The 23,943-nt window shown below is 45.4% G+C and overlaps 1 protein-coding gene across 1 annotated transcript in view; it reads right to left on the reverse strand.

Annotated features, from left to right (window-relative positions):
- Positions 1–5,349: 5,349 nt before the first annotated feature.
- The window catches only part of LOC129826643 (protein prenyltransferase alpha subunit repeat-containing protein 1-like), a 29,301-nt gene continuing 10,707 nt past the window's right edge, over positions 5,350–23,943 (reverse strand). The window contains exons 4-7 of the mRNA XM_055887595.1: positions 20,783–20,887; positions 17,256–17,496; positions 10,132–10,502; positions 5,350–8,532 (exon numbers count right to left, since the gene is read on the reverse strand). Of these exons, the coding sequence (XP_055743570.1) occupies positions 8,142–8,532; positions 10,132–10,502; positions 17,256–17,496; positions 20,783–20,887 (1,108 nt within the window). The 3' untranslated portion in view covers positions 5,350–8,141. The remainder of the gene's footprint in view (positions 8,533–10,131; positions 10,503–17,255; positions 17,497–20,782; positions 20,888–23,943) is intronic.

Consider the following 23,943-nt stretch of genomic DNA (forward strand, 5'->3'; position numbering starts at 1 on the left):
GTCAATGACGACGCAGGGTGGAACAGGTGTTCTGCCGCCATTATTATTATCATCATGTTCATAGTGGTTTGCGTAACTGTGAAAAGTACATTCCCAAAAAGGTACAGGACAGGGGCCTTTTCTTTCTAAATGTAACCCTACCTAAATACGTACCATGTGAGTAAGTGTCAGGTCACACTATAGATATGCTCTGCGAACAAGACGGTGCGATTTCATGCTTATAAAACAGACGTCGATGATGAACCATGAGATAATGTAACTAGTACCATTGGAACACCGGCAAAATACCGTTATACCGTATTTATCATAGTTAACCATAGAGTAACCTATAATCTAATACCCATTACAGGAGGCCAATCAGTGCTTAATTGCCTTTAGTAGCCAAAAAATCGGAATGAATCAAAAACATCTCAACATATCTTATAAATTGGGTGGTTCGAGCCCTGAATGCTGATTGGCTGACAGTCGTGGTATATCAAAGCATTTATTTTTACTGCTCTAATTACGTTGGTAACCAGTATATAATAGCAATACGGCACAAGGGGGTGTGGTATATGGCCAATATACCACAGCTAAGGGCTGCGTCCAGGCACTCCGCTTTGCGTTGTGCATAAGAACAGCCCTTAGCCGTGGTATATTGGCCATATACCACACCCCCTTGTGCCTTATTGCTTAAATAATCCCTTAACGTTATCTGCTGAACTGCAAGACACACATTGCTGTAAGGACAAAGGAACAGCTTCACTGACAAAAAGCTTTCATCCATTGACCTATAACACTACCCAGATCAGTGGATATCACCGAGAGATCTCTACTGACAAGCTGTCAAATTGGTGGGAGCCAAGTTACTTACTAGTTAGGAAAGAACAGAAACTCTTCAAAAAACACAATGAGAGCAGCTGTCCCTCCCTGATTCTGATGCGATTACAGCGATTCTGACGGCCCAAAACAGGCAGCCATACTGAGTGTAGTGTTGAATGGGAAGCATCCAGGCCTGTTCCTGAAACAGCATCCAGGCCTGTTCCTGAAACAGCATCCAGGCCTGTTCCTGAAACAGCATCCAGGCCTGTTCCTGAAACAGCATCCAGGCCTGTTCCTGAAACAGCATCCAGGCCTGTTCCTGAAACAGCATCCAGGCCTGTTCCTGAAACAGCATCCAGGCCTGTTCCTGAAACAGCATGAAACAGATTGTGTCATAACTCCCTTAAAGGACCGGCCACACCAAGGACGATAACGATATATAAATATTTACTAAATAAAATGTTCTAATTCAAGTGAACAGGAGCGTTCACACTACAACGATAACTACAAAAAGAGCGGAGAACGATAAGAGCTATCGTTTGGATCACTTTAAAACATTGACAACCAACCAAAAAACGTGTTCGACGGAAGCGTTCTTGGTTCTAGGTGCGTGAGGCTGCTCAGGGAGTAGAAAAGACAGAGCGCACGGTAAGCTTAGCTGAATAACTGGGCATGAATGAGCATATTGTTGGCCACATTACAGGACAACTTGATGATCCACGACAAACAGCGCGCATAAGGCCATATTCTCTGATAGTAGGCCATCTAATAATGCTGATACCGCCTGACAAAATAAACACTATGAATTACCTGCTTATGTGGCTTTCTGGACCTTGTAAACTGTCTAGAAAATACCCACTACTGATCAAGTAGCATACCACCCTGCATCCCAATGCTGGCTTGCTTCTGAAGCTAAGCAGGATTGGTGCTGGTCAGTCCCTAGATGGGAGACCAGATCCTGCTGGAAGTGGTGTTGGGGGCCAGTAGGATGCACCCTTCCTCTGGTCTAAAAAAATATATATATAATATCCCAATGCTCCAGGGCAGCGATTGGGGACATTGCCCTGTGTAGGGTGCCGTTTTTCAGATGGGACGTGAAACGGGTGTCCTGACTCTCTGTGGTCACTAAAGATCCCATGGCACTTATTATAAGAGTAGGGGTGTTAATCCCGGTGTCCTGGCCATCTAATCATCCCCAGTTTACAATTGGCTGATTCATCCCCCTCCTCTCCCCTGTAACTATTCACCATGGCGTTGCTGTAAATGAGAATGTGTTCTCAGTCAACTTACCTGGTCAAGTAAGGGTTAAATAAAAACCACTTATTATTTCAGAATGAAACATGTGAAAAAGCAGGGCTTTTTAGCAGTTATTGAAATAACCAGTGGTGGAAAAAGTGCCCAATTGTCAAACTTGAGTAAAAGATTCCTTAATAGAAAATGATTCAAGTAAAAGTGAAAGTCCCCCAGTAAAATACTACTTGAGTAAAAGATACCTTAATAGAAAATGACTCAAGTGAAAGTCACCCAGTAAAATTCTTAAGTCTAAAAGTATTTGGTTTTAAATGTACTTAAGTATCAAAAGTATAAATCATTTCAAATGTCTTATATTAAGAAAAGCAGACAGCACCAATTTCTTGTTTTAAAAATGTACGGATAGCAAGGGGCACACTCCAACACAGACATTATTTACAAAAGATTTGTAAAGTGAGTGTTAAGTGAGTCCGCCAGAACATAGGCAGTAGGGATGACCACGTGTTCTCTTGATAATTGCGTGAACATTGGGTTGTCAGGGAAAATGTATGGAGTAAAAAGTACAATATTTTCTTTAGGAATGCAGTGAGTAAAAGTTGTCAAATATAAATAGTAAAATACATAAACTCGGCAAAAAAAGAAACTTCCTCTGTCAACTGCGTTAATTTTCAGCAAACTTAACATGTGTAAATATTTGTATGAACATAACAAGATTCAACAACAGACAAACTGAACAAGTTCCACAGACATGTGACTAACAGAAATGGAATAATGTGTCCCTGAACAAAGGGGGGAGGGGTCAAAATCAAAAGTAACAGTCAGTATCTGGTGTCGCCACCAGCTGCATTAAGTACTGCAGTGCATCGCCTCCTCATGGACTGCAGCAGATTTGCCATTTCTTGCTGTGAGATGTTACCCCACTCTTTCACCATGGCACCTGCAAGTTCCCGGACATTTCTGGGGGGAATGGCCCTAGCCCTCACCCTCCGATCCAACAGGTCCCAGACATGCTCAATGGGATTGAGATCCGGGCTCTTCGCTGGCCATGGCAGAACACTGACATTCCTGTCTTGCAGGAAATCACGCACAGAGCGAGCAGTATGGCTGGTGCCATTGTCATGCTGGAGGGTCATGTCAGGATGAGCCTGCAGGAAGGGTACCACATGAGGGAGGAGGATCCCTTATTTTAACGCAGCATTGAGATTGCCTGCAATGACAAACTCACTCCGATGATGCTGTGACACACCACCCCAGACCATGACGGACCCTCCACCTCCAGAGTACAGGCCTCGGTGTAACGCTCATTCCTTTGACGATAAACGTGAATCTGACCATCACCCCTGGTGAGACAAAACCGCAACTCGTCAGTGAAGAGCACTTTTTGCCAGTCCTGTCTGGTCCAGCGACGGTGGGTTTGTGCCCATAGGCGACGTTGTTGCCGGGTGATGTCTGGTGAGGACCCTGCCTTACAACAGGCCTACAAGCCCTCAGTCCAGCCTCGCTCAGCCTATTGCAGACAGTCTGAGCACTGATGGAGGGATTGTGTGTTCCTAGTGTAACTCTGGCAGTTGTTGTTGCCCTCCTGTACCTGTCCCGCAGGTGTGATGTTCGGATGTACCGATCCTGCGCAGGTGTTGTTACACGTGGTCTACCACTGCGAGGACGATCAGCTGTCCGTCCTGTCTCCCTGTAGCACTGTCTTAGGCGCCACACAGTACGGACATTGCAATTTATTGTCCTGGCCACATCTGCAGTCCTCATGCCTCCTTGCAGCATGCCTAAGGCACCATCACGCAGATGAGCAGGGACCCTGGGCATCTTTCTTTTGGTGTTTTTCAGAGTCAGTAGAAAGGCCTCTTTAGTGTCCTAACTTTTCATAACTGTGACCTTAATTGCCTATAGCTTACGTATGATAATTTTCTTGTCCCTAAGAAGCTTAATCAATTGGGGCGATGTTCGAGCCGGAGCACAGCCTGGGGAGCACACTATCCTAGTCTACCTGTCATTACATAATCGGATAAAAATATATATACATTTCACTGTGTAAATTCATTGGGTATAGGCTATTCACAGCAATATTAGGCCTTATATTCAGCTAATGAATTATGGGTTGCATACGCTTCTTCATAACTTAGGCTAGGGACACCTGTCTTCACGTTTCTCTTAGCGCAATTACACACCTGGGCTCTGCTGCCTCTCAGCTCCAGCTATTCTTCTGAGCTAGTGAAGTCCCAGGAAAAGATACACTACAATAGCTTGTGTACAATTCATTTGAGCATTTTATTTACTACTACTAGCCTATCAAGGAGAGATTCCAGAGACAGCGAGAGTGTGTGATCAAAACACACAAAAGTCCCGTCCCGGGACCAGAAGTATGTGGACACCTGCTCGTGGAACATCTCATTCCAAAATCATGGGCGTTGATATGGAGTTGGTCCCCCCTTTGCGGCCACAATAGCCTCCACTCTTCTGGGAAGGCTTTCCACTAGATGTCACCACAGCAATTATCCAACTTGCTTCTATTCAGCTACAAGAGCATTAGTGAGGTCGGGCGTTTCAATTCATCCCAAAGGTGTTTGATGGGGTTGAGGTCAGGGCTCTGTGCAGGCCGGTCAAGTTCTTCTACACAGATTGAAAACCATTTCTGTATGGACCTTGCCTTGTGCATGGGGGGGATTGTCATGCTGAAAAACAGGAAAGGGCCTTCCCCAAACTGTTGCCACAAAGTTGGAAGCACATAATCGTCTAGAATGTCATTGTATGCTGTAGCATTAAGATTCCCCTTCACTGGAACTAAGGGGCCCGAAGCATGAAAAACAGCCCCAGACCATTATTCCTCCTCCACCAAATTTTACAGTTGGCACTATGCATTGGGCCTGGTATCCGCCAAACCCATATTAGTGTGTAGCCCAAACGGCGTGGACACTGCAGATGTTTGTGAGAAAAAAAGATTGTCGGGATGTCTCCTGGTCTGTAAAAAAACGCTGTAGCTTGGCCACCTTCCACCGCAGAAGTCCGACATTGGATTTTGACAGGGATGGGGGGAGAAAATGGCATAATTTTATGCCTTAAGTGGAGAAATGCATTTGTTTTATGCCCAGCTCACGAGGCCCCTTGATGAGGCCCGAGGCAATTACCTCTTCTATCTAATGGTAAGTCCGCCAGTGCAAACAGGCTGGTCATAAATTCTATGTTTTGACACAGTCATTCATTCTATTCATTCCACTTTGCTATGTTAAACAAATCAATGGCATGTAGCTAGCTAGCAGAGGTTCAATGATGACAAGAGACACGAACTTCAATAAATAATGATTTAATAAATATTTTATAAATAGGCAACAACCAGCTGATTGTCGAGTCAATAAGATATTTATGGGATAGCTAGGCTAACGTTACTTCTCCTGATGGGATAGCTAGGCTAATGTTACTTCTCCTTATGGGATAGCTAGGCTAACGTTACTTCTCCTTATGGGATCGCTAGGCTAACGTTACTTCTCCTTATGGGATAGCTAGGCTAACGTTACTTCTTATGGGATAGCTAGGCTAACGTTACTTCTCCTTATGAGATAGCTAGGCTAACGTTACTTCTCCTTATGAGATAGCTAGGCTAACGTTACTTCTCCTTTGTTAGCCAACGAAAGCTAACCGTCACATCAAGCAGCTGAAATGATAAACTATGTGCCCTTTCATTGGTTTCAACTTAGTTTCTATTGGCATATCTTTGGGATATATTCATTTTAAATGATCATGATAAATTAATTTGCCCTGGATCAGAGAAGCTCGTCACGTTCATATATGCGTGACACGGTGGAGATCACAAAAAAAGAAAACTGCAACATGTTGCACAAGTCAGATAGTCACACAGCGAGACGTAGCTATTACCCCGCTGTACCCAAACCAATGGTAAGCTAGTAGCATGGGGAAATATTGTCTAGACGCTTTTTTCGAAGGGAGATTGACTGGCTGGGCTGATGTAATAGAAATCATTATGATCTAAGGGCCAAACTGATCCTATAGAAGGACACGCAATATAACACTTTGTGAATACAATCCCAGGTATCATTGATTCTGTACCCTGCATATAGCCTCGTTATTGTTATTTTATTGTGTTACTTTTATTATTTTCATTTATTTGGTAAATATTTTCTTAACTCTTTCTTGAACTGCACTGTTGGTTAAGGGCTTGTAAGTAAGCATTTCACAGTAAGGTCTAAACCTGTTGTATTCGGCGCATGTGACTGATAAAAGTTTGATTTGATCACTAAGAGTAAGTACCACTAACAGGGTGAAACAGAACAGACAGAAACAAAGCAGCAACCACTCCTGGAGAGTCAATGTATGCCTCCCAAATGACACCCTATTCTCTATACAGTGCACTACTTTTAACCAGAGCCCTATGGGTAGTAGTGCACTACTTTTAACCAGAGCCCTATGGGTAGTAGTGCACTAAGAAGGGAATAGGGTGCCATTTGAGACACAAAACGATGTGAAGATCAAACCTATAAGGGCAATTCCACAGCAGCAGGAGTGGAACATGTTTTTTTGGGGTATCTCAGATTGGTCTCACATAGGAACTCCACTGGGAGGAAGGATGTTTATCAACATGCTTTTTTTACATTTGTATCACAAACTTTTTTTTTTTTTTTGAAAATCAGGATGACAATTAATTTAATACGGCCCTTTTTAGACCTATACATGCCTCCTGTAAGAACCTATGATCTGTGAACCGTACACGATACAGACAACGTCTTGGTATCGTTATAGTCCTTAGTGTTCTCTCAAATATGGGGTATTCTGAAATACACATTTATTTATTCAACATAAAAAATATGAATCTCTCAACTACCCTTATTGATTTTTCAACAATAAAAACAAACACTATACTCTTCAAACATCACATTTCCAGAGTTGGATCTCTGGTACTTTTAATAATATGACCCATTTAATACATAGAAATTGACATTGGTTCATGACCTATCACAGCCATTCTTTAGGATTGCACATTCAGCAAGTCACCAGCAGAGGGCGTTCCCTTTGAATCCATTTCCCATTCAATGTGCTGGTGGTGATAATAACATAGCTCATACCTTCAGTATTAGCAGAGAGCCCACTCTGGAAATGTGATGTACTAGTAGAGTATATTGTTCCAAACACGTCTTAACATGAACAAAACAAAAACAAAAAAAAAGGGGTAGTTTATGTTGAATAAATTAATGTGAAAATTGTATTTCAGAATCTAGTCATACTCCATATTTTAGAGCACACCATAAGGTTTATTATGATGACACCAAGATGTCTAACTTGTACGGTTCACAGATCATAGGGTCTTAGAGTTTGGTTGGTTCATGGTTGTGCTCTGTCTTAAGGTTTTATAGTTGTACGGTTGTCCGTAGCGACACATCAGTAATGGCTTGACTAGTTTCTCCTTCTTTGTTTTTGTATGTTGACAATTCATTGTTTGCTGCACTCCTCATCTCAAAGTAGTCAGCAGAACGGACTAGAAAACAACAAGATTAGTGATGGATAACGGATAACCATGGCAGCTTCACATAGGCTATTCTTCTACAGGTAGTGGGAGACAAAAGGAATGAAACAGTGACATGATGAATGAAACGGAGACATGGATCTCATAAGTGAAACAACTAAAAGGACTGACAGAATGGTTGTTCTAGTCCCTAACATTGAGAGAGACCTGAACTAAGACTACTAACAGACAAACAGGCCAAGGAGACAGACTGTACTCTTCCAGAGAATAGCCCTTCTCAGACCTCCATTCCCAGACAAAGCTCTGCGGATGAATCAGAGTCCAGGCATTTTCAGGAGGGTGCGAGGGGCCACAAATTACTTGACCTATCAGAGACCCCCAGCCACCTTCACGAGTATTGTAGAATAGGATGAATTGACCAGCCACTAGACGCTGATCTAGGGACAGTTTTTAGCAGTTCTCGCCCTAATGGTTAAGGTTAGGGGTTGGGTAAGGGTGAGAGGATGCTAGATCTGTGCAGGTGGGAAACTTCTAACCGCTGCCCATCTCCGGTGGAACAGGAAGTATATCCTCTCACTGACCAATGACAGAGTTAGTCTATATCTCACTGACCAATAACAGAGTCCAGCCACTTCCTGTATGCGAGGGCGAAGCGTCCCTGCTCAGGGGAGCGGCAGCTGTCCAGGACACTGGCTACGAAGCTGTGCTCTGAGGACAGAGCAGGGGGGCAGGGGCCAGGGGGACCCCTCTTCAGGCGCTTGGTGTCACGGGGGTCCGGGACCCCAACCCCGTCCACTTCCATGGCATCCTGACCCTCCTGAGCCTGCCCATTCCTGCGCTGCACCCTGTCTAGACCCACACCTCCAGGGCAGGCCGTGTGAGGGTGGCTGCTCAGCCCAGCATCGGTGTGGTTCGGTTGGGGAGACTCGCTGCCAAAGCCCTGGCCGTAGTTGTGGTCCCTCCTCCAGTGGTGCCAGAGGTAGAAGACGTGTCGCCTTGAGAAGATAGTTGTTATGAAATACTGCATGAGCATTGGACTGGAATCATGTCAATGTGAAACAGTACGCTACACTGCAAAGCCTTTAGGGTGCTTTGTTTATTTATCTGTACGGAATGTGAAGCTTAAAATATAAATAAGCACTTGATGTTTTTAATTAAGGGGGAAAAGATACAAAACTTATGTAGGCTAAAAAACAATATCCTTTTTAATAAAGTATTTGAGGAAGAGCACAACTGCTGTGCTGTCTTTTCTACAATCATCTTTAAAACCTAGGATATATCTATCTATATATGTGTCTCACACATTCAACAAGGATATGAACACTGTTGCCATGGCACCATTCACTTCTCCCTATCACAACAAAGCTGGTCAGGATAAACACTTGACTGTGCAGCTGGTCTTCAGCCTCGGGGCAAAACATATCTCACTCTCTCCCTCCCTCTCGTCTATCTTTTCTTTCTCTCCCTCTGTTCTCCCCCTCTAGAAGGAAGAATGTTCCACAGCAAAACAACATCAATGTCATGATAACCCCCAACAGATCTACTCCTGAGAACATTGTCATGGTCTAACAGATTATAAACTGGGTTGTTCAAGCCCTGAATGCTGATTGGCTGACCGCCGTGGTATATCAGACCGTATACCACAGGTATGACAAAACATACATTTTTACTGCTCTAATTACGTTGGTAACCAGTTTATAATAGCAATAAGGCACCTCAGGGGTTTGTGATATAGCCCTTAGCCGTGGTATATTGGCCATATATCCAGGCACTCTGCGTTGCATCCTGCGTAGGAACAACCCTTAGCCGTGATATATTGGCCATATCCCACAACCCCTCGCACCTTATTGCTTAAATGAACATGATTGGCATAATAAAGCATTTGCCACCAATATGGAAGGTAGTGAGACGAACTCTGTACAGTATCTATGGCTAGAGTTTAGCCACACCCTAGATAAAGAGACATGGAGTTCCTGTATGCTCCTACCTGTGATGCCAGAGCATGTCAATATAAAATGTGTTCTGTGATTGGCTAACATTGTAGTCCCAGGTTGAGTGACAGTAATATCTAAAGACACTAATAACTAACCCAAAATGTATTATTGGTGTCGTTTCCAATGGATGCAAATGAAGCGTAGTTCATGAACAAGCAAGGAGGTGGGCACAGCCAAGCACGAGCTAGTGAGATCCTATTGGCGTGTTTTACCATGCATTTGCACATTTCCATTAGGTAGAGTCTACTCTGATGTGTGTGTGGGAAATAACTCAATTCACCCTTGCACTCCTTCTAAACAATGCAATTCTTTCAAACTTGTAGAAAGAATTAAGTCTCCAAAGTGCACTGTTCGTAACAGATTATAGTTTTGGGAACAGAAAATGGTATTGAGATCAAATGTTTCATTGATGACAATTTGCAGAATGTCGGACAAGTTTTATCTAGCTTCATTTTATCCCACTTCCCGCCACTGGACTTCCTCTCATCACCATATTTGGTGGTGAGTGGAAGTTCTAAACACATGCTTCAGATTTATGCCCCGTGACATGTCTGGGTTTCCCTTTTTGGTCTGTGGTAATATTGTCCTGTAGGCTCGTACCTGTGACACCAGAGTGTCTCGTGTCCGGGGAAGGACTTGATGAGGTCAGTACATAGTTCCACCTCCTGGTGGAAGAGCTGGGGCAATGCCGGCACCGAGGCCAGATCCTCTGGGGAGGGGGGAGAGGGGCAGGGGGCTGCTGCTGTGGCCTCTCCGTTGGCCTGGTGGTGGGGGTTGGCTTTGTGGGGGCTGTGGCTAGGGTTAGAGCTGGGCTGAGGATGGTAGTGCTGGGGAGAGGAGGAGGAGGACAGGGACTGGCTGAGCTCCCTGACCAGGGCCTTGAGCAGGAACTGGCGGTAGTGGAAGCCACTGTGGTCCGACACGTGCATGGAGACCCACTGACGCATAGAGGAGAGCTCATCATGGAGGACCTGGAAGGAGGAGAGAGGTCTTACAGCACTAACCATATGCATAACCATTAATCTCATGGTATGTTCATCATCATGGGTGATTTCATTCACCAGTTTCATTCACATGGGAGTTTTTTTTTATAAGCGAAGGGCACAGCATTATTCTGGAGCAGAATACAATAGCAACTTCACAGAGAAGAGAAGGAAATTAAAGATTCAATTTGATGATATTTGGATGAAACCAGATCAAAGTATGATGACAAAATTAAAATGTTATGTTGGTTCTAAACTGATAGTTTGATCATATAGTTACACCCCCCCCATGTCAAACACTTGAATTCAGGAGGCGGGATTATTAAGGGGATAGGGTCCCTGCACCCTATCCCCTTAATGTTACCATTTTAATAATACACTAATGGTAACATGATATTCTATTACCTTGTTTAAATACCGCTTTGTAACCAACATCGGACATGGGCGTGGTTAGGGCTGTGGTGGTCATTACATTATGTCAGCCAGTTATTGTAATGCAAATAACTGCCGGTTTCACAGTAACTGACTGTTAATTATCATAAACATGTTTAGCATCTGCAGGCCTCCATGCGCGCCTTTGGAAAATACACAGAAACAAATTCTATATAATATCCATCGTCATAATAAATCCATTATTTATTTTAGGCAGAAACATTATGATATGAAGAAAATGCACTTCAGAAGACAAGAATATGAGTTTGCCTACTGCATGTTATCTGGCTATGCTCCATGCCCTAGGCTGCAGGATTATTCATTTACCTGCCAAGATATATGATAGTAAGAAGAACATAATTTAACTGAATAAAATAGAAAGGATATTTTTCCCCATTCTGGAGCGAGTGCACATATGAAGTGGCTATGTTTGTTTTTTCATGTTTTTTAAATTATTCTCCCCAATTTCGTGGTATCCAATTGGTAGTAGTTACAGTCTTTTCTCATCGCTGCAACTCCCGTATGGACTCGGGAGAGGCGAAGGTTGAGAGCCATGCGTCCTCCGAAACACAACCCAACCAAGCCGCACTGCTTCTTAACACAATGCACATCCAACCCGGAAGCCAGCTGCACCAATGTGTGGGAGGAAACACCGTACACCTGGCGACAGTGTCAGCGTGCACTGCGCCCAGCCCGCCACAGGAGTCGCTAGTGCACGACGAGACAAGGATATCCCTGCCGGCCAAACCCTCCCTAACCCGGACGACGCTGGGACAATTGTGCGCCGCCCCATGGGCCTCCCGGTCGCGGCTGGCTAGCTAGTGCCTGAAGTGGCTATGTTGAGCATTAAAGTGATCATTTGAAATAGGTCCTATATTATTTGGCTACTTAAGTTGTGAATGATACAAACCTTAGAATGTGTTAGAAATCTACGCATATGGGCTGCATGATGCGACTACAGGATATTGATGATTTCAGAAGGTTGCGGGGGAAAAATAAAAAAGCTTGCTCTCTGATCCTCGCCTCAGGCTGCACAGCTGTTCTCTCATCAAGTGATCACATTTTTACCCATCAAACTATTCTTAACGTAATCTTGTCTTTAGTAATATGTAAAATGAGTTTTGATTTAGTATGGCCTGTGATCAAATAGACAGGATCAGAGGCAGGGGAAAAATACATGTCATCCGTATGCACTCGAATAGCGACTGGGTGTTTGATGTGGTATTCCATTGCATTTGCATTGATGTCAGAGTGGTTAGAGGGACAATAGAGCCCTGAGTACCAGGCCACTAGGACTTGATGGAGGGACAATAGATCCCTGAGTACCAGGTCGTTAGGACCTGATGGCTTGATGACAAAATAGCCCTGAGTACCAGGCCACTAGGACCTGATGGAGGGACAATAGAGCCCTGAGTACCAGGCCATTAGGACCTGATTGAGGGCCAAAATAGCCCCGAGTACCAGGCCGTCAGGACCTGATGGAGGGACATTAGAGCCTTGAGTACCAGGCCATTAGGACCTGATTGAGGGCCAAAATAGCCCCGAGTACCAGGCCATCAGGACCTGATGGTCATTAGCACGTTGGGTACTACCAAAGCATGTTCAGAGTGCATAAAAGGAGATTACCGTGGAATATTTACTGTGATCATGACCACAGACCTATATCTATCCAACCCTGCCTTTCTAAGGTCTTCGAAAGCCAAGTTAACAAACAGATCACCGACCATTTCGAATCCCACCGCACCTTCTCCGCTATGCAATCTGGTTTCCGAGCTGGTCATGGGTGCACCTCAGCCACGCTCAAGGTCCTAAACGATATAACAGCCATCGATAAAAGACAGTACTGTGCAGCAGTATTCATCGACCTGGCAAAGGCTTTCGACTGAGAATGCGGTGATTGACATTGGCAGACTCAACAGGCTTGGTTTCTCAAATGACTGCCTCGCCTGGTTCACCAACTACTTCTCAGATAGAGTTCAGTGTGTCAAATCGGAGGGCCTGTTGTCCGGACCTCTGGCAGTCTCTATGGGGGTGCCACAGGGTTCAATTCTCGGGCCGACTCTCTTCTCTGTATACGTCAATGATGTCGCTCTTGCTGCTGGTGATTCTCTGATCCACCTCTACGCAGACGACACCATTCTGTATACCTCTGGCCCTTCTTTGGACCCTGTGTTAACTAACCTCCAAACGAGCTTCAATGCCATACAACTCTTCTTCCGTGGCCTCCAACTGCTCTTAAAATTTAAAATGCAAGTAAAACTAAATGCATGCTCTTCAACCGATCGCTGGCCGCACCTGTCCACCTGTCTAGCATCACTACTCTGGACCGTTCTGACTTGGAATATGTGGACAACTACAAATATCTAGGTGTCTGGTTAGACTGTAAACTCTCCTTCCAGACTCACATTAAGCATCTCCAATACAAAATTAAATCTAGAATCGGCTTCCTATTTCGCAACAAAGCATCCTTCACTCATGCTGCCAAACATACCCTCGTAAAACTGACTATCCTACCGATCCTTGACTTCGGCAATGTAACTTACAAAATAGCCTCCAACACTTTACTCAGCAAATTGGATACAGTCTATCACAGTGCCATCCGTTTTGTCACCACAGCCCCATATACTACCCACCACTGCTGTATGCTCTTGTTGGCTGGCCCTCGCTTCATATTCGATGCCAAACCCACTGGCTCCAGGTCATCTATAAGTCTTCGCTAGGTAAAGCCCCGCCTTATCTCAGCTCACTGGTCACCATAGCAGCACCCAACCGTAGCACGCGCTCCAGCAGGTATATGTCACTGGTCACCCCCAAAGCCAATTCCTCCTTTAGCCGCCTTTCCTTCCAGTTCTCTGCTGCCAATGACTGGAACGAACTGCAAAAATCACGGAAGCTGGAGACTCATATCTCCCTTTCTAACTTTAAGCATCAGCTGTCAGAGCAGCTCACAGATCATTGCACCTGTACATAGCCCATCTGTAAATCGCCCACCAAACTACTTTATCCCCATATTATTATTATTTATTTTTTTGCTCCTTTGCACTCAAGTATCTCTACTTGCACATTCATCTTCTGCACATCAATCACACCAGTGTTTAATTGCTCAATTGTAATTATTTCGCCACTATGGCCTATTTATTGCCTTACCTCCCTAATCTTACTTCATTCGCAAACACTGTATGTAAACTTTTCTTTTGTGTTATTGACTGCACGTTTGTTTATTCCATGTGTCGCACTGCTTTGCTTTATCTTGGCCAGGTCGCAGTTATAAATGAGAACTTGTTCCTCAACTGGCGTACCTGGTTAAATAAAGGTGAAATATTATTTTAAATTTTTTTAATTTAATGACTGCCAGTGAGGCAGTAATATGGTCCCTAACAGCCCTACGCGTGCTTTATATAGATTGGTGCCAACATTATACTGTAGGGTGTCAGCAAATATAATTAAACGTCTACCCTATTCGTCTACAGGCAAAGATTTAAAAAAATATTTGGTTGATTTTGAGCATTTCTAACCCACAAAGAATATTATTGTTGATATTTTAGTCACTCAAAAGGCTATTTTACATGGGACTCAGAATGACTGTTCGGGACCTTTAAGACATTGTAGAAACATTCGACCAATCAAATGTCATCAGCCATTACATAACCCAAACACCAATGGCTGATCAGAGAGCAGGGCATCTTACCAATAACAGGAAGTGTCTATTGCAGCTCCATATCCGTGGCCCTACCATAGCTCCATATCCCTACCATAGCTCCCTATCCCTGGCCCTACCATAGCTCCCTATCCCTGGCCCTACCATAGCTCCCTATCCCTGGCCCTACCATAGCTCCCTATCCCTGGCCCTACCATAGCTCCCTATCCCTGGCCCTACCATAGCTCCCTATCCCTGGCCCTACCATAGCTCCCTATCCCTGGCCCTACCATAGCTCCCTATCCCTGGCCCTACCATAGCTCCCTATCCCTGGTCCTACCATAGCTCCCTATCCCTGGTCCTACCATAGCTCCATATCCCTGGTCCTACCATAGCGCCCTATCCCTGGCCCTACCATAGCGCCCTATCCCTGGCCCTACCATAGCGCCCTATCCCTGGCCCTACCATAGCTCCCTATCCCTGGCCCTACCATAGCTCCCTATCCCTGGCCCTACCATAGCTCCCTATCCCTGGTCCTACCATAGCTCCCTATCCCTGGTCCTACCATAGCTCCCTATCCCTGGTCCTACCATAGCTCCCTATCCCTGGTCCTACCATAGCTCCCTATCCCTGGTCCTACCATAGCTCCCTATCCCTGGTCCTACCATAGCTCCCTATCCCTGGCCCTACCATAGCTCCCTATCCCTGGTCCTACCAGAGCTCCCTATCCCTGGCCCTACCAGAGCTCCCTATCCCTGGTCCTACCATAGCTCCCTATCCCTGGTCCTACCATAGCTCCCTATCCCTGGTCCTACCATAGCTCCCTATCCCTGGTCCTACCATAGCTCCCTATCCCTGGTCCTACCATAGCTCCCTATCCCTGGTCCTACCATAGCTCCCTATCCCTGGTCCTACCATAGCTCCCTATCCCTAGTCCTACCATAGCTCCCTATCCCTGGTCCTACCATAGCTCCCTATCCCTGGTCCTACCATAGCTCCCTATCCCTGGTCCTACCATAGCTCCCTATCCCTGGTCCTACCATAGCTCCCTATCCCTGGTCCTACCATAGCTCCCTATCCCTGGCCCTACCATAGCTCCCTATCCCTGGTCCTACCAGAGCTCCCTATCCCTGGCCCTACCAGAGCTCCCTATCCCTGGCCCTACCAGAGCTCCCTATCCCTGGCCCTACCATAGCTCCCTATCCCTGGCCCTACCATAGCTCCCTATCCCTGGCCCTACCATAGCTCCCTATCCCTGGCCCTACCATAGCTCCCTATCCCTGGCCCTACCATAGCTCCCTATCCCTGGCCCTACCATAGCTCCCTATCCCTGGTCCTACCATAGCTCCCTATCCCTGGTCCTACCATAGCTCCCTATCCCTGGTCCTACCATAGCTCCCTATCCCTGGTCCTACCATAGCTCCCTATCCCTGGTCCTACCATAGCTCCCTATCCCTGGTCCTACCATAGCTCCCTATCCCTGGTCCTACCATAGCTCCCTATCCCTGGTCCTACCATAGCTCCCTATCCCTGGTCCTACCATAGCTCCCTATCCGGGGTCCTACCATAGCTCCCTATCCCGGGTCCTACCATAGCTCCCTATCCCTGGTCCTACCATAGCTCCCTATCCCTGGTCCTACCATAGCTCCCTATCCCTGGTCCTACCATAGCTCCCTATCCCTGGTCCTACCATAGCTCCCTATCCCTGGTCCTACCATAGCTCCCTATCCCTAGTCCTACCATAGCTCCATATCCGGGGTCCTACCATAGCTCCCTATCCCGGGTCCTACCATAGCTCCCTATCCCTGGTCCTACCATAGCTCCCTATCCCTGGTCCTACCAGAGCTCCCTATCCCTGGTCCTACCAGAGCTCCCTATCCCTGGTCCTACCATAGCTCCCTATCCCTGGTCCTACCATAGCTCCCTATCCCTGGTCCTACCATAGCTCCCTATCCCTGGTCCTACCATAGCTCCCTATCCCTGGTCCTACCATAGCTCCCTATCCCTGGTCCTACCATAGCTCCCTATCCCTGGCCCTACCATAGCTCCCTATCCCTGGTCCTACCATAGCTCCCTATCCCTGGTCCTACCATAGCTCCCTATCGCTGGCCCTACCATAGCTCCCTATCCCTGGTCCTACCATAGCTCCATATCCCTGGCCCTACCATAGCTCCCTATCCCTGGTCCTACCATTGCATCACTCCATATCCTGGGAATGCCACTGCGGCTTAAAAACAAGCCATGGATTCACTGAGCCACAACAAAACACTCTCCATACACCTTTAAATCCCTCGGGCTCGGTCCTGGGGGGTTGGCTGTTCCCAGATCAGTTCAATGGACCAGAAAGGTCTTATCGTCATGGTCACACAGCACAGTGACAGGCCAGAGAGAGATGAGACGTGAGGCAGAGAGGCTGGAGACACACTGTCCTTGGTGGTGATACACTATAAACCCTACTGACTGACAGAGCGGCCGGTCGGTCAGGATTCCTTGTATAAGACCTGCTAGCTGCCTGCCTGGCTAGAACCCAGAGAGGTTACATTGAAAGAGCGGTTGTTTTAACAGTTAACATAGGCTATATTTAAGAGGCTGAGAGAGATGAAGATGGAGAAAGAAACAAGGGAGAGAGAGAGAGAGAGACATATGTAGAGCCCATCTAGTCCTACTCCTACCTTGAGGTTGCCCGGGGCCATGTTCTGCAGAACCCAAACACGGTGCGACCAGGCATTGTAGTTGCTAGGGTAACGGCCGGCGGCGTCGGCACACACCTTCATCTCTTCGTGTAGAACCCTGTGGAGGTGCTCACTCTGACGCGTCTTCTCTGCTGCGTCACGCCGATCACCGTCCCCCTGCTCCTTCCTGTCCGGCCCGGGGGAAGAGCACTCCCGTAGCACCTGCTGTAGTATCCAGCGCCTGAAAACACAGGGGGCATGTTGGAGTCACGCAGGCACACACACACACACGCACGCACTTCAATCACCCTCGGCTGGCTCCCAAAACAACAGCCCTAAACACAGAACCAACCACAACCTAAGCATCTGGTTAAACAACAAAGCCAGGACACTAACACAACATGGATAACATCAACACAAGATGGCTACTTCAGTGAAATATCAACTCCCATAGCATTTCTCTGTACACATGGGGCCATCGCAGTCTTCTCACGCTGCTAAACCCTTTGCTGGTAAGATGAGGGGTCGTTTGGAGTTAGGGCTGTTGCTTTTTGCTTTGTCATTATGGGGTAGATTGATGAGATTTGTTTTATTTTTTTAAATCAATTTTAGAAAAAGGATTTAACGTAACAAAATGTGGAAAAGTTCAAGAGGTTTGAATACTTTCTGAAAGCACTGTGAGTTATATCTATATATACACTGCTCAAAAAAATAAAGGGAACACTTAAACAACACAATGTAAATCCAAGTCAATCACACTTCTGTGAAATCAAACTGTCCACTTAGGAAGCAACACTGATTGACAATACATTTCACATGCTGTTGTGCAAATGGAATAGACAAAAGGTGGAAATTATAGGCAATTAGCAAGACACCCCCAAAAAAGGAGTGATTCTGCAGGTGGTGACCACAGACCACTTCTCAGCTCCTATGCTTCCTGGCTGATGTTTTGGTCACTTTTGAATGCTGGCGGTGCTTTCACTCTAGTGGTAGCATGAGACGGAGTCTACAACCCACACAAGTGGCTCAGGTAGTGCAGCTCATCCAGGATGGCACATCAATGCGAGCTGTGGCAAGAAGGTTTGCTGTATCTGTCAGCGTAGTGTCCAGAGCATGGAGGCGCTACCAGGAGACAGGCCAGTACATCAGGAGACGTGGAGGAGGCCGTAGGAGGGCAACAACCCAGCAGCAGGACCGCTACCTCTGCCTTTGTGCAAGGAGAAGCAGGAGGAGCACTGCCAGAGCCCTGCAAAATGACCTCCAGCAGGCCACAAATGTGCATGTGTCTGCTCAAACGGTCAGAAACAGATTCCATGAGGGTGGTATGAGGGCCCGACGTCCACAGGTGGGGGTTGTGCTTACAGCCCAACACCGTGCAGGACGTTTGGCATTTGCCAGAGAACACCAAGATTGGCAAATTCGCCACTGGCGCCCTGTGCTCTTCACAGATGAAAGCAGGTTCACACGCACATGTGACAGACGTGACAGAGTCTGGAGACGCTGTGGAGAACGTTCTGCTGCCTGCAACATCCTCCAGCATGACCGGTTTGATGGTGGGTCAGTCATGGTGTGGGGTGGCATTTCTTTGGGGGGCCGCACAGCCCTCCATGTGCTCGCCAGAGGTAGCCTGACTGCCATTAGGTACTGAGATGAGATCCTCAGACCCCTTGTGAGACCATATGCTGGTGCGGTTGGCCCTGGGTTCTTTCTAATGCAAGACAATGCTAGACCTCATGTGGCTGGAGTGCGTTAGCAGTTCCTGCAAGAGGAAGGCATTGATGCTATGGACTGGCCCGCCCGTTCCCCAGACCTGAATCCAATTGAGCACATCTGGGACAACATGTCTCGCTCCATCCACCAACGCCACGTTGCACCACAGACTGTCCAGGAGTTGGCGGGTGCTTTAGTCCAGGTCTGGGAGGAGATCCCTCAGGAGACCATCCGCCACCTCATCAGGAGCATGCCCAGGCGTTGTAGGGAGGTCATACAGGCACGTGGAGGCCACACACACTACTGAGCCTCATTTTGACTTGTTTTAAGGACATTACATCAAAGTTGGATCAGCCTGTAGTGTGGTTTTCCACTTTAATTTTGAGTGTGACTCCAAATCCAGACCTCCATGGGTTGATAAATTTGATTTCCATTGATAATTTTTGTGTGATTTTGTAGTCAGCACATTCAACTATGTAAAGAAAAAAGTATTTAATAAGAATGTTTCATTCATTCAGATCTAGGATGTGTTATTTTAGTGTTCCCTTTATTTTTTTGAGCAGTGTATATACACAATATAGTGTGTCTATGTGGAGTCCATATACAATATAATGTGTCTATGTGGAGTCCATATACAATATAGTGTGTCTATGTCGAGTCCATATACAATATAGTGTGTCTATGTCGAGTCCATATACAATATAGTGTGTCTGTGGGTAGTCAATATACAATATAGTGTGTCTGTGGGTAGTCAATATACAATATAGTGTGTCTGTGGGTAGTCAATATACAATATCGTGTGTCTGTGTGTAGTCCATATACAATATCGTGTGTCTGTGTGTAGTCCATATACAATATCGTGTGTCTGTGTGTAGTCAATATGCAATATAGTGTGTCTGTGGGTAGTCAATATACAATATCGTGTGTCTGTGTGTAGTCCATATACAATATCGTGTGTCTGTGTGTAGTCAATATACAATATCGTGTGTCTGTGTGTAGTCAATATACAATATAGTGTGTCTGTGTGTAGTCAATATACAATATAGTGTGTCTATGTGGAGTCAATATACAATATAGTGTGTCTATGTGTAGTCCATATACAATATAGTGTGGCTATGTGTAGTCAATATACAATATAGTGTGTCTGTGTGTTGTCAATATACAATATAGTGTGTCTGTGTGTAGTCAATATACAATATATTGTGTCTGTGTGTAGTAAATATACAATAGTGTGACTATGTGTAGTCAATGTACAATATATATACACAATATAGTGTGTCTATGTGTAGTCAATATACAATATATATATACACAATATAGTGTGACTATGTCTAGTCAATATACAATATATATACACAATATAGTGTGTCTGTGTAGTCTATCTATCTATCTATCTATCTATCTATCTATCTATATATATATATATATATATATATGTTGCTAGAATAGCCAAATCCACTAATTTGAAGGGGTGTCCACATACTTTTGTATATATACACTGTATTTTGGTCCACTGGCGACGAGATGTGCATGGTAAAACCGCCACAGTTACAAGGGCTGGGAATTACCAGGGACCTCACGATACCATATCGCGATACTTGTGCATTGAGATTCTATATATGTATTATGATTTGATACTGCAATTCAATGTTCCAAACATATAGCTCCCCAAACACTGAAAACAAAATTGCTTCATTTAAGAAGATGAGAACAACCTATGAATGAAAAATCCTGGAGATTTGGTCCAGGTTACAGCTAACTAGCTAAAAGTGATTAAAAGGATGGTAACGTGGAAACTCCCCCCCCCCCAGTCCTACCTGTGTATCCATGTCTCGGGGCTCTTGGGGAACTTGGTGAGGGCCAGTTTCCCCAGGTACAGGTCTCTCTCTGGACTCAGGGCTCCACATTGTAGCAGTTCCTTCCTGCCAGAGCAGAGCAGACAGAGGAACTATTTAAATGACATTACATCTCAATGCTCCTGATGTGAATCTTATGTTTACTGCACTATAGTTTTGTGTTTGCTATTTGCGTACTTGTGTTTGTTTTAAGAAACACTCCATAAAAAGAACTTCCCAAAATAATAGATCAATTATCTCTCTCTCTCACACACACACACACACACACACACACACACACACACACACACACACACACACACACACACACACACACACACACACACACACACACACACACACACACGCACGCGCACACACGCGCGCCCCCCAAAGATGGTTAGGAGGTGGATAACAGAAAAATTGTCTCGTAAAATGTATATTTTTTTAATGACTACATAGACCATGGCAGGGCTGTTGACTGGTTATATTCTCTGAACAAGGTCTTGGTTTAATCAAATACAACAGGCACAGATTAGGTCGTGACCTTGACAGTTGGATACGGCATTTGATATGACAGAATGATTTGACCAGGGCGTGGTCTTTGAAGGGAGGACCTGTGTCTTAACGGTGTTGGTCCACTCTGCACTCAGGGGAACACGAAACTGAGCTGACTGGTTCAGGGCAGTGGAGAGTGTTGGCGTCAGGTCAATGTGTTAAAGGAAATGTCATCAACAGAACAACAGGTTAGGAGACACCAACGCACACAGAAACACGATTCCAAGACACAGATTAAATCTAGTCCTGGTCAGTTGATAATCTCCTTTGAGCCTGCTTTTTATTCCAGGACTAAGCTTAAATCTGTGTCCGGGAAACCGGCCCACAGAGTCACACACCCTTAAAAAAACCTCCCTGTAATGGTCTTCAACCCTAGTCCTAGAGACCAATACAGGTTTATATTACAACCCAACACAAATCACCTTGATGACTAGTGATTAGCTGAATTAGGTGTGTTAGTGCCGTGTTTGAACAAAACCCTGCAGCTCTCCAGGAAGAGGGTTGAATAACACCGCCGTTATGTTGAGCCACTATAGTGCATGTGGTTATAATATGATATTTAGCTCCATCTCCTGGCCAAAACTGGAAGCACAAGTTGCAGGTATCAGGTGTAATATCAGTGTACAAACAGCTGGATTTTAAAACAGCTGCATTTATGAACTTAAGTACTAGCTGATAATGACAACTGCCTGAAACAAGAATCAACTACCAAGGCAAACATTAAGGCCAGGCTAGTCTAGTCAAAGAAAGTCTACTGTGACATAATATATGAAAGAGCAGCGAGCAAGAGCGAGAAGGACACAGGCCAGCCCATAGTACAGCAACCAGAGTATAGGCAACCAGAGACCTACAGCAGGTAAGAGGCCCCACTAGACTCTGACGATGGGCCTTATCGGGGCGGCAGGTAGCCTAGTGGTTAGAGCATTGGTGGTTAGAGCTAGTGGTTAGAGCATTGGTGGTTAGAGCTAGTGGTTAGAGCATTGGTGGTTAGAGCTAGTGATTAGAGCATTGGTGGTTAGAGCTAGTGGTTAGAGCATTGGTGGTTAGAGCTAGTGGTTAGAGCATTGGTGGTTAGAGCTAGTGGTTAGAGCATTGGTGGTTAGAGCTAGTGGTTAGAGCATTGGTGGTTAGAGCTAGTGGTTAGAGCATTGGTGGTTAGAGCTAGTGGTTAGAGCATTGGTGGTTAGAGCTAGTGGTTAGAGCAAGATCAAATCCCTGAGCTGACAAAGTAAAAATCTGCCGCTCTGCCCCTGAACAAGGCACTGTTCCTAGGCCGTCATTGAAAATAAGAATTTGTTCTTAACTGACTTGCCTGGTTAAATCAAAAATATTTGGGTCTAATACCATGCATTGCCTTTTTAGTTTCTCTGATCCACCTCTACGCAGACAACACCATTCTGTATACTTCAGGCCCTTCTTTGGACACTGTGTTAGCAAACCTCCAGACGAGTTTCGTGGCCTCCAACTGCTCTTAAAATGCACGTAAAACTAAATGCATGCTCTTCAACCGATCACTGCCCGCCCGCCCAGCATCACTACTTTGGACAGTTCTGACTTGGAATATGTAGACAACTACCTAGGTGTTTGGTTGGACTGTAAACTCTCCTTCCAGACTCACGTTAAACATCTCCAATCCAAAATTAAATTTAGAATCGGCTTCCTATTTCACAACAAAGCATCCTTCACTCATGCTGCCAAAAACACTCCCGTAAAACTGACTATCCTACCGATCCTTGACTTCCGCGATGTAATTTCCGAAATAGCCTCCAACACTCTTTTCAGCAAATTGGATGCTGCCCTCCTCAAAGTGCCATCCGTTTTGTCACCAATGCCCCATATACTACCCACCACTGCGACCCATATGCTATTGTTGGCTGGCCATCGCTTCATATTCGTCACCAAACCCACTGGTACCTAGTCATCTATAAGTCTTTGCTAGGTCAAGTCCTGCCTTATCTCAACTTGCTGGTCACCATAGCAGCACCCACCCGTAGCACGCGCTCCAGCAGGTATATTTCACCGGCCAAAGCCAATTCCTCCTTCCAGTTCCTCTGCTGCCAATGACTGGAACAATTAAAAAATCACTGAAGCTGGAGACTCATATCTCCCTTTCTAACTTTAAGCATCAGCTGTCAGAGCAGCTCACAGATCACTGCACATAGCCCATCTTCACTGCACATAGCCCATCTATAAATAGCCCATCCAACTACCTCATCCCCATACTGAATTTTTTTCTTCTCCTTTTCCCCCCAGTATCTCTACTTGCACATTCATCTTCTGCACATCTATCACTCCAGTGTTTAATTGCTAAATTGTAATTATTTCACCACTATGGCCTATTTATTGCCTTTACCTCCCTTATCTTACCTCATTTGCACACACTGTATGTAGACTTTTCTATTGTGTTATTGACTGTATGTTTGTTTATTCCATGTGTAACTCTGTGTTGTTGTTTGTGTCGCACCGCTTTGTTTTATCTTGGCCAGGTCGCAGTTGTAAATGAGAACTTGTTCAACTGGCCTACCTGGTTAAATAAAGATGAAAAAATAAAAAAAGTTCCTGACTGTACACACAATGGACAGTAG

Source organism: Salvelinus fontinalis, chromosome 28 (assembly GCF_029448725.1).
Source record: "Salvelinus fontinalis isolate EN_2023a chromosome 28, ASM2944872v1, whole genome shotgun sequence".
NCBI classification, from domain to species: Eukaryota; Metazoa; Chordata; class Actinopteri; order Salmoniformes; family Salmonidae; genus Salvelinus; species Salvelinus fontinalis.